General features: G+C 45.9%; 2 protein-coding genes across 16 annotated transcripts; both read left to right on the top strand.

Moving 5' to 3' along the window:
* The first annotated feature begins 57 nt into the window (after positions 1 to 57).
* zc3h11a (zinc finger CCCH-type containing 11A) lies at positions 58 to 6,694 on the top strand. 14 transcript variants are annotated; one of them, XM_037250894.1, is made up of 17 exons: positions 62 to 168; positions 468 to 564; positions 1,663 to 1,739; positions 1,849 to 2,027; positions 2,102 to 2,221; positions 2,290 to 2,413; positions 2,486 to 2,671; positions 2,758 to 2,814; positions 2,891 to 3,031; positions 3,211 to 3,279; positions 3,366 to 3,461; positions 3,920 to 4,363; positions 4,547 to 4,614; positions 4,679 to 5,057; positions 5,185 to 5,357; positions 5,504 to 5,628; positions 5,876 to 6,694. In XM_037250894.1, the coding sequence occupies exons 4-17, from the start codon at positions 1,974 to 1,976 to the stop codon at positions 6,069 to 6,071; spliced, it is 2,232 nt and encodes a 743-aa protein (XP_037106789.1). In that variant the 5' UTR covers positions 62 to 168; positions 468 to 564; positions 1,663 to 1,739; positions 1,849 to 1,973; the 3' UTR covers positions 6,072 to 6,694. The 14 variants fall into 14 exon arrangements, with proteins under 14 accessions (XP_037106786.1, XP_037106788.1, XP_037106787.1 ...); XM_037250889.1 differs by having other exon boundaries at positions 1,339 to 1,739; XM_037250891.1 differs by lacking the exon at positions 468 to 564 and having other exon boundaries at positions 58 to 168; positions 1,339 to 1,739.
* A 222-nt stretch (positions 6,695 to 6,916) lies between these two features.
* LOC119122562 (zinc finger protein 98-like) lies at positions 6,917 to 8,395 on the top strand. Of its 2 annotated transcripts, XM_037250922.1 has the most exons (3): positions 6,917 to 7,159; positions 7,366 to 7,378; positions 7,521 to 8,395. In XM_037250922.1, the coding sequence occupies exons 1-3, from the start codon at positions 7,127 to 7,129 to the stop codon at positions 8,318 to 8,320; spliced, it is 846 nt and encodes a 281-aa protein (XP_037106817.1). In that variant the 5' UTR covers positions 6,917 to 7,126; the 3' UTR covers positions 8,321 to 8,395. The 2 variants fall into 2 exon arrangements, with proteins under 2 accessions (XP_037106817.1, XP_037106816.1); XM_037250921.1 differs by lacking the exon at positions 7,366 to 7,378 and having other exon boundaries at positions 6,918 to 7,159.
* The last annotated feature ends 6,562 nt before the right edge of the window (positions 8,396 to 14,957 follow it).

Genomic DNA, 14,957 nt, shown 5'->3' with positions numbered 1-14,957 from the left:
TTTTTCCGCTTTGAAAATGTTTCAATAAAGTTTTTTCTTTGCAATGCACGAGGGGGGAAAAAAAGGAAAAAAAACGCCGTGGCCGACATTTTGCCTGTGATCGAAGGCGGCAGCCGAGGAGCTCACGACAGTACTTCAATCACAAACGATTTTTTAAACAAGAAACTGGTAATTTCCGCTGTTTCTCTGTACTATATTTCACAGTTTGATTTATTGATAATATATGGGGGGTGTTGGGTGTACTATTTTTGATCATTACATTTCATGTAACGGTGGCCAGAGCTGTCTAAGTAGGCCTCTGTTTCCGAGCACAAACAAATCCTTATTTTACAACTGCAATCCTTATCGGGTTAAACTTGAAAGAACCCAACATTGACTTCACTATGTTGTCTAACTAACAATACTGGTTAAACGTGTGTTAGATTGTGTTAGTCTTGATCAAACTAATCGCCGTGACTTTTCAACAGCGCCAGGTTTCGTCGATTTTACGTGACTTTTTAAACATTTTTATTTTTCACAACAAAGGCCGTTAAAGTCATCATCTGGATTTAACCAAACAATTAGGTAAGAATTTTCCTTTGGTTAATTGTTGTCGGTGTTAGTGTTTGGGTAGCTTCGCCTTTTCTAAACTGCATTGCGGGAAGCTCGTCGTCCTGGAACATACTGTAGCTTGCAAATCGTCACCAGAGAGAGTCCTAAATTAACATCAATTTCGTTACTAATCTATCAGTAAAACCTGCTGGTGGTGGTAAGTGATCAGCATGAATCGTGCATTGACAAGAATCGTCAATGACGGGGACTTGGCGCCGCGTAAATATTTGGAGGAATCAAATTGTGGAGAAATAATACTTTCAGGTAATAGTAATTGGACTAGAACTTGTACGCTATATGACAGCATGTCATCAAAGAGGCTTTATGGAATCAGCATTGAAAGAGACTTGTGCATGCCAAGTGTTACCTGATTATGATTTTGGATGTCATTTAAAATGGAGCTAAACCAAAAAAAAGTTTATGTCAACTGTATTTCACAAGGTAGCCATGATATGAGTTAGCTGAAATATAAGAATGATATGGTTTTATCATAGAATCAGTGAAGTGTTGGGATAGAGTGAAAAAGACGTTTTCTATGATGTTCTCTCTCAAATGTGTGCAATATTAACCCCTTCAGCCCTGTGTGGAGTGTTTTTGATTGATTTGTTTGTAGGTTTAAATCCATCCTTTGGTCCTTTGCTGTGATCCTTGGAAATGGAAAACATACCTTCCTTTGAGAATACACGGGCAGAAGACCTCTTTTCCTTTCAACAATGATCGATTTCCCCCTTCTTTTAGCACACTAAGGCTTCCAAGTGTGCAAAATTCCATCCAGCCTGAGAAGAGTTGTTTTTGCCATCCTCCAGTCTGCCCTTTATGCGACAAGAGATTAAGCATTTTTCCTATTCCCCGCCCATCCTAAACTACAAGTTTTTTATTTTTTATTTTATTTTTTTATTCACGTTAGACAAATTATTACCGTAAAAAAAAATCTTTATTAAAAAAAAAAAAAAAAAAAAAAAAGTAATGAAAAGGACTTGAAGCCATCCTCAGTGTTGTTAAGCAGTCTACTGAGATTACTGCCCTGGACGAGCCACCCCAACCCATTTCCTTTTTATCTTATGGCTCAAGTGTTCCTCCAGGACTTCATACTGAAACAAGGCACCCTGTCATCAACCTGCAAAAGAGTCCACTTCTAACCACTTCAGGTGATTTACTTACGAGGCAAACAAAAAACACATTATTTACACATACATTTGGTTGAGAATCTGTTTATTTATAAGCCAGACTGTACAATGAACTGATCTGTGCTTTCAAGCAGTCCCGTTGGTCTGGAAATAGCAGCTACTGAGTTCAAAGTTCATAGCCGGCCGGCTCAAAACTCCCGCCAGCCAGCCAGCCAGCCAGCCAGCCAGCCAGCCAGCCAGCCAGCCAGCCTCACAATGACCAACAACGGAGATGACTGCTACTTCTTTTACTATTCTACCTGCCATAAAGTAAGCAAAATTGGTGTTCATTGTTGAGATATTGTGATATTCCTGCACGCAAGTCACACCATTTTGTCTCTTAGGGAGACAGCTGCCCTTTTAGGCACTGTGAAGCAGCCATGGGCAACGAGACCGTCTGCAATCTCTGGCAGGAGGGGCGTTGCTTCCGAAACGTCTGCAAGTTTCGCCACATGGAGATCACAGTAAGAAGCCTTGAATATCCAGCAATCAAGTAACAATGTGAGCCCATCGTACTCTTCCGTCGTTCCAGAAAAAACGCAAGGAAATCCCGTGTTATTGGGAGAGCCACCCGGCCGGCTGCCAAAAACCACACTGTGCCTTTTTTCATGAAAAGCCACGTCATGTTGATGGCATTCTTATCCCACCCGACACCAGTGAGTGGATTTCCACATCATTTCACATGAGCGACAACTCACCTTGTGAAATGAACAATGACGTGATTGCAGATCAAAGTGACAATGAGGAAGCGCAGCACGAAGAGCCGGCGGCCCCGCAGGCAGCCGCTCCTCTCCCCACTGCAAGCAATCCCCAGCTGAGAGGAGTTCTGAAGACCGAAAGCCAGGAAACAGTCCCGAGCCCTACTCATCCGCCTGTGGTGATTAACCCAGCGGATGATGATGAGGATGAAGACGGTGAGTTGCGTTCTTTGTTTGGCTTTGTTTTTTTTTTCTGCGTGCGTTTCTTTTTGCGCTCTTCTAACATTTGTTTGTGGTGCCAGACCAATTCTCAGAGGAAGGAGACGGCCCGTCCCCAAGAAAAAGATGCAAGGCTGCCGGTGAGAGACTGAAATTAGAAGCAAAGACGGCGGACGCAAATGCTCTTGGGACTCAATGAGGGGTGTTTGTTGACAGATGAATCGCACAACTTTGGAGTGGCCACCCTGGAGGAGATCCGGCTGCGGAGGGCCCTAAAAGCCGGCATGAGCAGAGCTGATGTGGCTGTCAATGGCCAGAAAGAAAACATCCGGCTACCCTTTGGTACATCCAACCCAGGTAAAAAAATGCTGCTGCTGCTGCTGCTGCTGCCGCCGCCGCCGCCGCCGCTGCACATTTCTCCAAAGAACAAGGATGACAATTTTCCGCCCATTGTTCCCTTGTCTACACATAGACGCATCAGCTAAATTGACACACTGCTGCATCAATTCAACTTACTTTGATTTTCTCAATCTCAGGCAAACTAGAAACTTTGAGATCACCGCCTACTGTTGCTGACCGGCTCGGGAGACAGAGAGACACCACTTGTAAGTTTCACTCTTTTGCCACAGCTTGATCATTGTACTCTAATGACAAAGAATGGAAGAAACAAAACTCTTCGTCCCATGTATAGGTCTAAAAGACGACGGGGATGTTGTTCCTATCAAAAACAGCCTGGTAAAGCGTTTGGGGAGATTTGTGAGAGAAGAACAAGCGCCCTGTCAGAAAGGTAAGCAAGCCTTGGTAAACCTTACAAGTTGGTCCCAAACGAACTTTCTCAGATGATATGACTGTCATTTCAACTCTAACTCGTTGGTCAAAACTCAGCTCAAAGAGACCAAAATGTACATCTTCATGACAAACAAGTCAGATGCTTTATACAATATAATGCACTACTTTGTTTATTGAGCTGCAGTTGTAACAAAGGACAAAACAAGGAAAACACACGGGTCTCTTTGTACGCCCTTTAGGCTCGTCAATCTGCATCTTGGAAAAAAAGGGAGGGAGGGAGGGAGGGTGTGCCTCCCTCCAACTTGGTGCAGAAGTAGTTGTGTTTTCCACACCAACTCAGACTGTATTTTGTAGAAGAAGGCTTCTCAGATGAGAGGCCAAACATCTGCTCAGTCAACCAGGGAAGTCCGCTTGCAATGGAGCTCAAATAACGCTTTGGTGTTTATGTTTTGCCAGCAGATGAGAGCGGCGCAGTGTCAAAAAGCACATCCCAGCAAATTCGCATCAAAACCTTGGAGGAAATAAGAATGGAAAAAGCGGCAAAATCACGTAAGCAAAAAGACGGAGAAGTCACGTCGGCACCCATCCAGAAGCGGACAATTTCCATCAAGGAACGCGCTATTGACCACAACAAACAACCCAAGGAAATCCTCCACGCAAAGAAGAAAAGAAAAGAAGATCAGCAGGAAGAAGACGGCGGCCTTAAGAAGATCAAATCGTCAGCTGACAAATATTCTGTGGGGCTTCTTTGGGAGTCCCCAAAAGTAGGCCAAGTTAGAGTGAAAACCTTGGAGGAAATCCGCAAGGAGAAGGCAGCCCGAGTTCAGGCCGATGAAGACGCACAGGAGAATAATGGTGCAAAGAAGCCGCCGCCATTGCAGCAAAACCAGAAAACTCTGTGTAAGAGATGTTCCCAATCCAGCAGACATTTCACTTTTCGTCCAGATTGACCCATGCTCAGCAAGCACATCCACCACACATTTCCCAGGGTGGGATTATGTCGAATAAAAACAAAAAGCACGCATACATACCTAATAGTCTGTCTGTCAGCATATAACAAGCCATGTTTGTTGAATTGTGCAGGCGACATCACGCTTGACAAGAGCCTTGAGGTGACTAAAAGAACACGGAACGCTCCCGTTACTCCCGAGGTGAGACGCGTGACCGCCTACGTTGTTGTGATCTTGTAAGTGGAACTCCAACTTGCCTTTCCAGAGCTCCTCCGAGATTGTCAAAGTCAAAACCTTTGAGGAGATTATGCGTGAAAAACGCCTCCGCAAACAGGAAACGGCAGCTTCCTGCGGCGGCGGCCAGCAAGCCTCTGTGACGACGACGGCGGCAGCGCCACCGAAAGCAGAGTCTATCCTGGAGAGTGACAATGTCCCACCCGAGTTCCCCCCAAACAACGCTGAGAGTTGGCTTCTCGTGGAAGACGCTCTCTTAGGGAGTCCGGGCGACTCCAGCAAGGTCCAATACAAAAACAGCAAAAGCTCCATTTCACCATCCTCAGCCAAGCAGACGACTTCAGAAAGACTACATTGTGCGCCAGTACACAGTCCAACCACTGATAGAACAAATACCACGGACACAAAAGGTACTTTGCACCTACTACCTTACTTGGAGGAAATTTGAAAGAAGAAGAAATTCCAGCATATTTCTGCCACTACACAGTAGTCTATGAAAACATTGCTGGAAGATAGACAAATGTTACTTTGTTTCAGTGCGGCCCAAACTGAACGTGAAGCCGTCTGTTATGAAGCCGGCCTTACAAGTCAACGCAGGCCAGAAGCGGAAGAGAGCAGGGCCACGCTCTGCCATAGCTGCCGTTAAACCTCTCAACAGCACCGCCGCCGCCATCCTTTTAGAGGAATCGACTGCGAGGAGGGACTTGGACGTAAGTGAACCAAAGCGTACACACAGTCACACTGACACACACGCGCACTGCATTCGGGTGAAGAAATACACTTGGAACTGATTTTGATTCCCAACATTTTGACGTTAACAACTATGAACATTTTGCTCCTTGGCTGTTTTTGAAAGGTGCCGAGCCCTCGACTTTGCACATCAAGTACGGGGCCACAGAGCATCCGTGTTTCGCAGCGCAGTCCCAGCCAAGACACCAGGATGGGTGTCAGTCTTGCTACTACTGTGGAAGCCCCACCAAGGTATGCAAAACTGCAATTTGCATTCAGCTCTCGCCGACTCGCTGTTTGGGCAAAATACGGAATTACAATCAGGTACAAGTAAATTGCGACTTCATAGACAAGTGTGGAAAAAGTAGAGAGTTGTGATATTGTTGTGAGTTGTCATATATATATATATATATATATATATATTTATATTTATTTATATATATATATATATTTATTTCCACCTCCAAAAGAAATTCTCATGAGTATCCCTCTCTGTTAGCTCCGTCCCGAAGACGGCTCCTCAAAGTAAATCGCGGAGACAGAGTGCCGTAGGGTCACGAAACTCCACCTCGGCCGCAGATGACTTTGAGGAGCTGATCAACGAATTCACAGAGGATCATCTGGACGGAGATGTGGACCCGGGCATCGGGGAGGACGATCTCCTGCAGGAACTGTCCGACATGATTGGCAGCTGAGGCAGCTTTTCCATTGTTGGCCCAGCTCAGTCGACGACACCAACGTTGATATTTACTCATTGTGTTTCTACTCGGGACCCCCGTATAGCTCTCATTTACTTGGGGTTGATCTTTGTTGTCTTTTTCTGTCGTCTTATGCTCAATACCTGGGAGATTTTAGGCGTTGGAAAAGAGACAAATTGTGTATACTGTGTATGCACTGGCAAAATCCAAATGTATGTATATATTAAGACAAATGTTTCTGATGCACCCGTTGCTTTTAGTTTCGAATAAATAGTGTCACTTTAACTTTCATAATGAACTTTTTAAAAGCAGCAACTTATTTTCATGTTGTAGATTCCGAGGAGCTCATCTCTTGTTTTTTTTCCTCCCCCTCAAATGTATATTTTTTATTTCTTGAGCCGTTTCCAGATTTATTCAGTGTGCTTTAATTAAAAACAGGACTTCATGTTGAAACCTCAGGTAAAGATTTTGTTTGTATGCATTGTTGAGAACTATTTAAGCAATAGTCTCTTTTCCTTTAATGCATTGTTTTGAAACGTTGAGAGCAGTTATCCACAAGTACAGTGTTCAAAGTAATTTGTCCACATGACTGTGTAAATAAAAACGCTTTTATTTAACAAGCCGGGTTTGTTAAGATGAGTGCTTTTCTGAAAAAAGAAACGAACCTGTTCACCCTAGTGGACGAGCGACGTTATTGCCAGTGGGATGATAGAACGAGAGGATGCTACAAAGGTTTCTGTTTTACTATTTTTAATTTCATCAATGTATTGTGTTTCTATATTTGTTCATATGTATATCCTTTTACGTGCGTTGATTGTTAGTTTAAAATAATAATCATCACTTCCGGGTCAACAGACATAAACAGAAGGGCGTTCCGCAGCGGAGGGAAGGAGACAACATGACCAAGCTGGAGCTGCTTCACGTGTTTTTGAACGACAGACTGACAGCGGTCGCTGAGGAAATTTTCCGCGCCATCAAAGACACCTTTGTTCAATTTCAGAGTGAAATTCGCCGTTCAAAAGAAGAGAACGAGCGCCTGAAACGGCTACTCAATGTCGCCGTGCAACGACTATTACTGCAACCAGGTAAGGACAACGGAGCCGCTTGTCGCATCACATACGTCCGATGTCAATTGTTTTTTATCTTTATATCATGATTGTTTCTGCGTGGGTGTCAGTGATTCAGCCCGTAGTCAAATGTTTATCATCCATCCATCCATCCATGCATCCATCCATGCATCCATCCATGCATCCATCCATCCATCCATTCTCTGTCCACGGCGTCATCCCAGCAGTCATCAGGCAGTGGGCGGGGGACACCCTGAACCGATTGCCAGCAGTCATCAGGCAGTGGGCGGGGGACACCCTGAACCGATTGCCAGCCAATCGCAGGGCACACAGTGGAAAATGCAATTGATACTACTAAGTGATGTCTCTAACTTCACAGAGGCATGTGCTGTCCAGTCCCAAGATCACGACGACATCCACGACTCTGGAAGGGTAAGCGGCGTTCAAGTGAAAAAAGAGCCCCACCTCGGAGGCGTTCACAGTGGGTGTATGCATGATGGTGGAAGAGAGCCAGAAAAAGAACCTTGTGGTCCATTTGAGACACAATCCAGGTTAGTTCAAACGCTGTGTTGTAGCGATACAGTCTCACCTTCTCCTTTGCCATTCAAGGAGACAGAGTGGGAAAATGAGGGAGACTTTGCAGCCAGCAGCTCATCGTCCACTCGCGCTCTCCATTCAGACACTCGCGGTGGTGGTGCTACAGCTGAAAATAGCTACAGAAGCGTCCAGAAAGATCTTTCGGGATCGCTGGCGCAGCAGGTGACGGGACTACCTTGCACAAATAAGAAGCAAAGTTTGCTGCAGCTAAAAGGCATGAAATGCCTCAAGTCGCCGCCCCCTTCTCGTAACGCTCACGTCGCGACCATGCAGAGGTGGCACACTTGTAAAGAGTGTGGAAAAGGCTTCAGTTTTGCCTGCCAGTTGGAGGTCCACATGCGTTGGCACACCAAGGAGAAGCCCTATAGCTGCACAGTGTGCCGCAAGAGCTTCACCACGGTCAGCATGCTCAAGAGGCACCATCGAATCCACACTGGGGAGAAGCCCTTTGCTTGTCACGTGTGTGGCAAACGCTTCAATCAGTCTGCACACCTTAACACCCATTTTCGGCTCCACACCCGAGAACGAGCCAGCTGGAGCCGTGCGCCCTTTCCCAGGAACCCTCAGTCCGCCGGAAACTAAATGAAATGTACGCAAACAAAGAGCCTCTTTGTCACCCTTCTGTGTTTTCTGTGTGAATAAAATATGTTGTGTGGAGCCTTGTTTTATTCAGGTCCTAAACTGTGCTCAATTCAAGTAGTGACAATGCCTTCAGCAGATTGCAGCCAAAGAGAAAAGAACAGGACTGGTTGTCCGGGCCAGAATTCCCCCCCCCTTGTAACTCTGAACAAGATCATGTTGCAAATGTTTCAAACATGGGAGACTATTATTAGATTAGGGTCTCTCTCTAAAAGAAAAACACATCCACACTAGCAGTTGTAATCAGTTACACATGCTTTATTTCAAAAATGGAAATAAATTCATATTTTAAAGGAAGAAAAAAAAATCCATTTTTTTTGCTTCATTTCAAAAATAGTCAATATCTCTTTGCTGGGGCGCTGTAAGGGGGAGAACATGATGGTTATTGGGGCTCGTGATAGAAAGAGGTCCGATCAAATTGGATTTGAAATTTGGGCCGATGAATGGCGATATTTGAAATCCTGGCAGCAACCTGCAGGTTACGTGCGCGCTGTGGTCGACGCGAGAACATCTGCGGAACAGAGGGAGGAGGAGTTCAAGATGTGGCAGAGGAGTAAACCTGCACCGCATTGAGAGAGCACGCGCGCGCGCGCGCGCACACACGGCGTCCCAGCTCGGGTAACACGAACAGCATCGAGAGAGAGAGAGAGAGAAGTCGCTGCTATTCTGATTTTGATGCCGCTGCCGCCGCCGCCACCGCAGAAGAGCTGAAAAGGTGGCCGCCCAGCCGCGCGTGGCGAAAAGAACGCAGGTAAAACAACACCTAGCTTTCTACTTCATACACCGGTGTTGAGTAGTTTCTGTGACGCCCATCACAGTGACGCATCGTATGATAAAATGACAACAGCACACAGTCGTTTGCGTTTCCCGGACACGGTACACGGGGGGGGGGGTGTTGTCTCCTGGTTACCCTCCCTGCGCATCCGCTGGATGATGCTGATGATGATGCTGCGGTTTTGGGAGCTGCTGCCGCTGCTGCCGCTGCTGCCGCTGCTGCCGCCGCTGCTGCTGCTGCTGCTCTGCGCAAACTGAAGAGACATGTTCCAAAGTCCACTGAAACGACTGGGCCTTGCCAGAAGCCAGTGAGTGTCAGTGACGTAAGCGTAGTGAAGTAGGATGTGGAAAGAAGGACGGCAAAATAGCCACTGGAAGTTTTCATTTGCTCGCTTTACCCGCAAGATTGCAGCGTGTGATGCTCGGGGCCTGTCAGAACTGCGTCTTGAAATGGCAATGGGACAAGCTAATATGTTGCCTTACGTCACGGCTCAACTCATGGACAAAGTACCGCGTATTGCTTGAAGGGGAGCGGTGAGTGTGGGTGTGTGCGTGTGCGTGCGGATCATGCAGTAGATCTACACAATGACCTTGAACTTCACTTGCTGCGACAAAATGAGTGCAGTACAAGTCTTGAAAATGTCCAAGCACTTGGGCCCATGATTGACAGTGACAGGCCCCAGAAGTTCAATTGACACCACTAAAGTGGTTTTCGCTAAATCAACATTAAGTTTGAACACTTTCCATCTCCACTCAAGACATGACTCACAAACCTGATAGTATCCACGCCCAGAGGTCCTCGCTGGCTCGCTCGGGCGCCGTTTGCCACCAGCAGTGCCACATGGAGTCAGCCGGACCCTGCATCTGGAGTCAACTTATTGACGAGTGTCATGAGCGCTGAACGGACGGATGTGTGTGGTAAGAATCAGCTTAGGCTTAAAAGATCGGCGGCACCCGACAAAAGGTGTTTCAAAAGCTTGTACGCGAGTAATAGTAAAACCGTCCAAATGTATAAGCAATACCTACAAATCATTTCTCGTGCTCATGCAGCGCTGCAATGTACTGTGGCACTGTAATGGCCAATAGTGTGCCGGGCAGGTGCCAAGTCCTACTGGAAAATAAAGTCAGCGTCTCCATACAGGGAATCAATCGACACGAGCTCCTCGAGTTTGTTTGTTGCTCGTATCTATCTATCTATCTATCTATCTATCTATCTATCTATCTATCTATCTATCTATCTATCTATCTATCTATCTATCTATCTATCTATCTGTCTGTCTGTCTGTCTGTCTGTCTGTCTGTCTGTCTGTCTGTCTGTCTGTCTGTCTGTCTGTCTGTCTGTCTGTCTGTCTGTCTGTCTGTCTGTCTGTCTGTCCGTCCGTCCGTCCGTCCGTCCGTCCGTCCGTCCGTCCGTCCGTCCGTCCGTCCGTCCGTCCATCCATCGCTGTAGAATCTCCCTGTGGACTTTGTATGATTGAGCACCAGTCCATGCAGTTCTTTTTCTCCTAAGATGCTTCTGACCTTGGGTCTGGTTGAGGAGTGGCTGGACATCAGGAATGGCACATTTGTATTTATCTGTGTTACGGTGGCTCTCGATGGAGTCAAATTCTAGCTGTGGTTCTCCCAGTGTCTGCTGAAGCTTTTACTTTTTTCTTGCACTCAGTGGTCTGTTGATATGCTTGGCTAGGCACTCTGTGGCAGTGACCTTTTGTGACTTAGCCTCTTTGATGACTTGTCTTCTGGACATCTGTCAAGTCATCAGTCTTTTCCGTGATTGTGTAGCATAGGAAGGGACAGCACTAGTGGTGTGTGCGTATGTGTGTGTGTGTGTGTGTGTGTGTGGGGGGGGGGGGGGGGGTCATAGTTATACTTTAATCTTATGTACTTCAAAGTTTGAATGTGATAGTTTTCCTCACTATCATTTTCGCAAGAACCGCGCTAAAGAGACAGTATGCCCATTTTACGTTTGCAAGTTGATGAAAATGAAAAGTTCCCTTTTCATCGAAGGCCCCTGCTATTGCTGCACACTGTTTGAATTGACCCCCCCAAACTGAGAAAGGAAAAATCTCAAAATCCCATTTTGGAGGAAAACAAGAGACCACGCACAGAACTAAACCGCTATACCTAAAGTCCGGCCCGCGGGCCAAATCCGACCCGTGTCTAAATTTAGACCGGCCCGAATCATTGTGACATCAAATCAATAATATGTGGCCCGCTGGCACTGTTGCGCCTTGGAGCGATCGGGAACGCGCACATGAGCGAGCGCGTTCTCGCCCGTCCCTTCCCAGTCCGCGCACGCGCACACGCACAGGTGTCCGTTTGCAAGATAATGAGTGACACAGACGCTTCTTCACTCAAATGTCCACACATGCACCAAGGACTAAGGCGATGGACGGACGCTAAGATCAGGGACGCTACCACGGAAAGGCAAAATAAGCCACGCACGCATGCCCGCCCGCCCGTACGGACTAACTACAGGTGAGCGGGCGCTAACGTGCAAATGTAGCAAGCTCTGTCTACTTCCTCCTTAGGAACTGTGCAAACACTACTGCGCGTCCGTCCGTCCAATCCGCCGCGCCGCGCCGCGCCGCTCCGCTCCGCCCCGCTCACAGTGATCGCAAACAGATTCTTTTGTGGTTATGAACTATTTTGTTGTGTCTGAATTTAAACTAAGAAAAGATCAAACGGAGAACGATTTCATTTGGATGAAAAATTGGACAACTTGACCTGTTTACTGCAGTCCAAACACCAATATTACCCTTGTCATTAATACGATAATAAAACCAAGTCAATACATGTCATAAAAAGACCAATTCCTTCATTTTCATCCGTTTTCAAATGTGTTGCCTGCCCTGCCCTGCCCTGCCCTGCCCTGCCCTGCCCTGCCCTGCCCTGCCCTGCCCTGCCCTGCCCTGCCCTGCCGCTTTCAATTGTCCAGCTGAGGGCAGCAGAGAGCTGTTGACAAACTCGACTGTTGACTGATTGTTGTTGCGTGCCACTTTGGGCTTCTTCCGTCAGGGGTCGCCACAGTTTTGCTCTGCTGATTGTCCCCAGAAAGGTTGAGAGGAACTGGAGCCGAGCGCAATCTTTGCAACCATGCTTCATACAATTTACAAATGTGTTGATTGCCTTGCTTCTTGCCTTTTTAATTGGCTTTTTATAGATGGGATCTTTTGAACATGATTTGATCATTTGAAATGTCCCCTAGTTGGCCCATGCTTAGTGGCTGGGATCCAGATTTGAGTCCAATATCTGCAGACAAAACAACCACGAGGGAGTCCTGGCAAAGGTCAAAATTGTCTTCAGATGATGCAGACTGACAAAACGACCATTTGCCCACAGGCTACTTTTTCAATGTAGTTGAGATTAAAATATATGCAGCAGATCACATCCTCTGAGACAAAGCATCTTATTTGGTCAAAGCTGCTCCTCGCCACATGGATCTCGTCAGGATGGTTCAAGTTTTTTTATGCTCCTTGTCTCATCTATCTTGTATGTCTTGATCTTGACCTACTACACTTTTGCTTCGTGCCATCTCTTGGATGCCTTATTCCTATGGCAATGAGTTTAGCAGCAGTGTCGTAGAGTAAACCAATTTCCTTATTTGTCATTCTACTATGAAAAGACTGCTGCGAGGAGACTAATGGCTCCATTTATATGCAGCACCGGAAGTGTGCCATTGCAATGTAAATCAAGGGCAGATATGACACGTTGGCCTTTTGGGAGATCATCAGGCCAGGCCAGGCCAGCCATAACGTGACTGAATGTTAAACACTATAGCAGTCTGTTTCATTTATTGGCCTATCCATTGTATGTTCTAGCTACAAAAATCAATGTAAAGTCAATAAGTGGACATCATAATGTTTCCTCGAGTTGGCTCACTTTTTAGTATGTCTCTAATAACCCCTGGTTCAGCATGTTACCAAAGTCTCTTCTCCTCACTACACTGGTGCCATTGTTTCCTGTACAGCGTCGGCAACCTGTTGTTGACTTTTTTTCCCCCAAATGGGCCTTTAAGTGCTCTTTGAAAGCAGCACCATTTGTGCCAAAGATTGACGCCTCAAGCCTTGCTCCCACCATATAGCCCATCTGTCACCCTGACATTTTGTTATTTTAGTCAAGCTGATGACTGGCATGCTAGTTAGTTGTAGCCTTTGGTTAACAAAGTCGTTCTTCAACATGAAGAACCACGATAAGCAAACAATTGCCTTCCTGTTGGCCTCCCTCTATCTGGATGTCATTGCTTTATTGATCACGGTTAACACTTTGCTAGATGAGTCGAGTGGCAGGTGTATTCAGGGATGACAAGAATAATTATGTATAGACTTATATGTATAAACACGCACGCACGCACACACACACAGTGGGTCTAGATTCTAGAAAGTATTCAGACCCCCTTAATTTTTTCACCCTTCCTAATATTACAGCCATTTTCCAAAATATTAATTGTAATAATGTTTTTTTTCCTCATTATTTTACATACCACAGCCAATATTGGAAAAAAAATAACAGAATGTTTGCAGTCGTGAAAAAAGAAAAACTGAATGAGCAGGTTCATAAAAGACTTTTTGTATGCAGCAACACTCGGGCTATCTTTAAAATTGATGACGTATAAATAAGGTGAGGACATAGCATGTATCCGCATCCTTTGCGCAGATCACAATCTCATTTTCTCTTTGTCATCTGTCATTATCTCTTGCAAGCAAGCAAGCAAGCAAGCAAGCAAGCAACCCCCTTCTTTGCTTTCAGCACCTCAGCAGATGGGCACTAGGCATCTCTCTGGCTCTCTCTGTGGGGAGCAGTCTTTTGATAGTTTCACTCGCCCTGGCTGCCGTGGACAACCCCTCCCATCCCGCTGCCTCAGGGTTCCGCTCGCTATTGTCTCTATTGTTTGCTCTTGAAAGTGGGTTAAGACAGAAGGGATGAAGGGGAAGCTGAGAAAGCTGGGATGGGGGGGCAGTGATTGCAAAAAATGACCAGATCAACTGAGAGGGCTGGCTGGCTGGCTGGCTGGCTGGCTGGCTGGCTGGCTAGCTGGCTGGCTCATCAGAGTTCAAGATTAAGATGATGAAGTGATGCGGGAGGGGGTGAATTTGTCAAATAGAAACAGATTAGTGTGAGATGAGATGGACAAAACACATGGAAGAGGGATGAACAGACGTCTGTGACATAGATAATAAATAGAAATTGTCATTCATATTGCTGACAGTGGAAGGGAAGGGATTCTGATATTGCTCTTGTTTCACATGCAACTGAATGGCAACCAGTCCAGGATCTGGTCCAGATTTTTCAGTAGGTGTCTCAACCTTTTTGACAGAGGTGGACAATGTCTGTCTGACCCTGACAATTTCACTTGAAGAAAGAAAGAAAGAAAGAAAGAAAGAAAGAAAGAAAGAAAGAAAGAAAGAGAGAAAGAGAGAAAGAGAGAAAGAAAGAAAGGCTCCCGTCTTGGTAGGGGAGATGGCCAATCACCTCAAAGGTCGTACGCACTCTGGAGGAATATGACGCACGTATGCACAAACATCCAGTCTATGCACCAGTTGGCTATTGCAAATCAAATTTGATTGATTGATTGATTGATATTAATGAGCAATATTTGATCTGTGGTGAGCACACCCAATACATAGTGACCAAACAAGCATGGCTAATCCAATCAAATCAAATGCCAAGATGGAAATGAAGGCTCGGTCAAGGACATTAAAACTGTTGGCCGTGTGATCTTTAAAAGACACACACACACACACACACACACACACACACACACACACACACACACACACACACACACACACACACAGAGTTAGTG

The sequence above is a fragment of the Syngnathus acus genome, chromosome 5 (assembly GCF_901709675.1).
Source record: "Syngnathus acus chromosome 5, fSynAcu1.2, whole genome shotgun sequence".
Lineage (NCBI taxonomy): Eukaryota > Metazoa > Chordata > Actinopteri > Syngnathiformes > Syngnathidae > Syngnathus > Syngnathus acus.
Note: the sequence above shows the minus strand (reverse complement) of the source record. Positions and strands in the feature narration are given on the sequence as shown.

Coding starts and splice junctions, on each gene's coding strand:
- zc3h11a (XM_037250891.1), top strand. CDS start 1,974: ATGACCAACAACGGAGATGACTGCTACTTCTTTTACTATTCTACCTGC. Junction 3,032..3,210: donor CTTTGGTACATCCAACCCAG/GTAAAAAAATGC, acceptor TCTCAATCTCAG/GCAAACTAGAAACTTTGAGA. Junction 4,615..4,678: donor ACGCTCCCGTTACTCCCGAG/GTGAGACGCGTG, acceptor TTGCCTTTCCAG/AGCTCCTCCGAGATTGTCAA.
- LOC119122562 (XM_037250921.1), top strand. CDS start 6,973: ATGACCAAGCTGGAGCTGCTTCACGTGTTTTTGAACGACAGACTGACA. Junction 7,160..7,520: donor ACGACTATTACTGCAACCAG/GTAAGGACAACG, acceptor CTAACTTCACAG/AGGCATGTGCTGTCCAGTCC.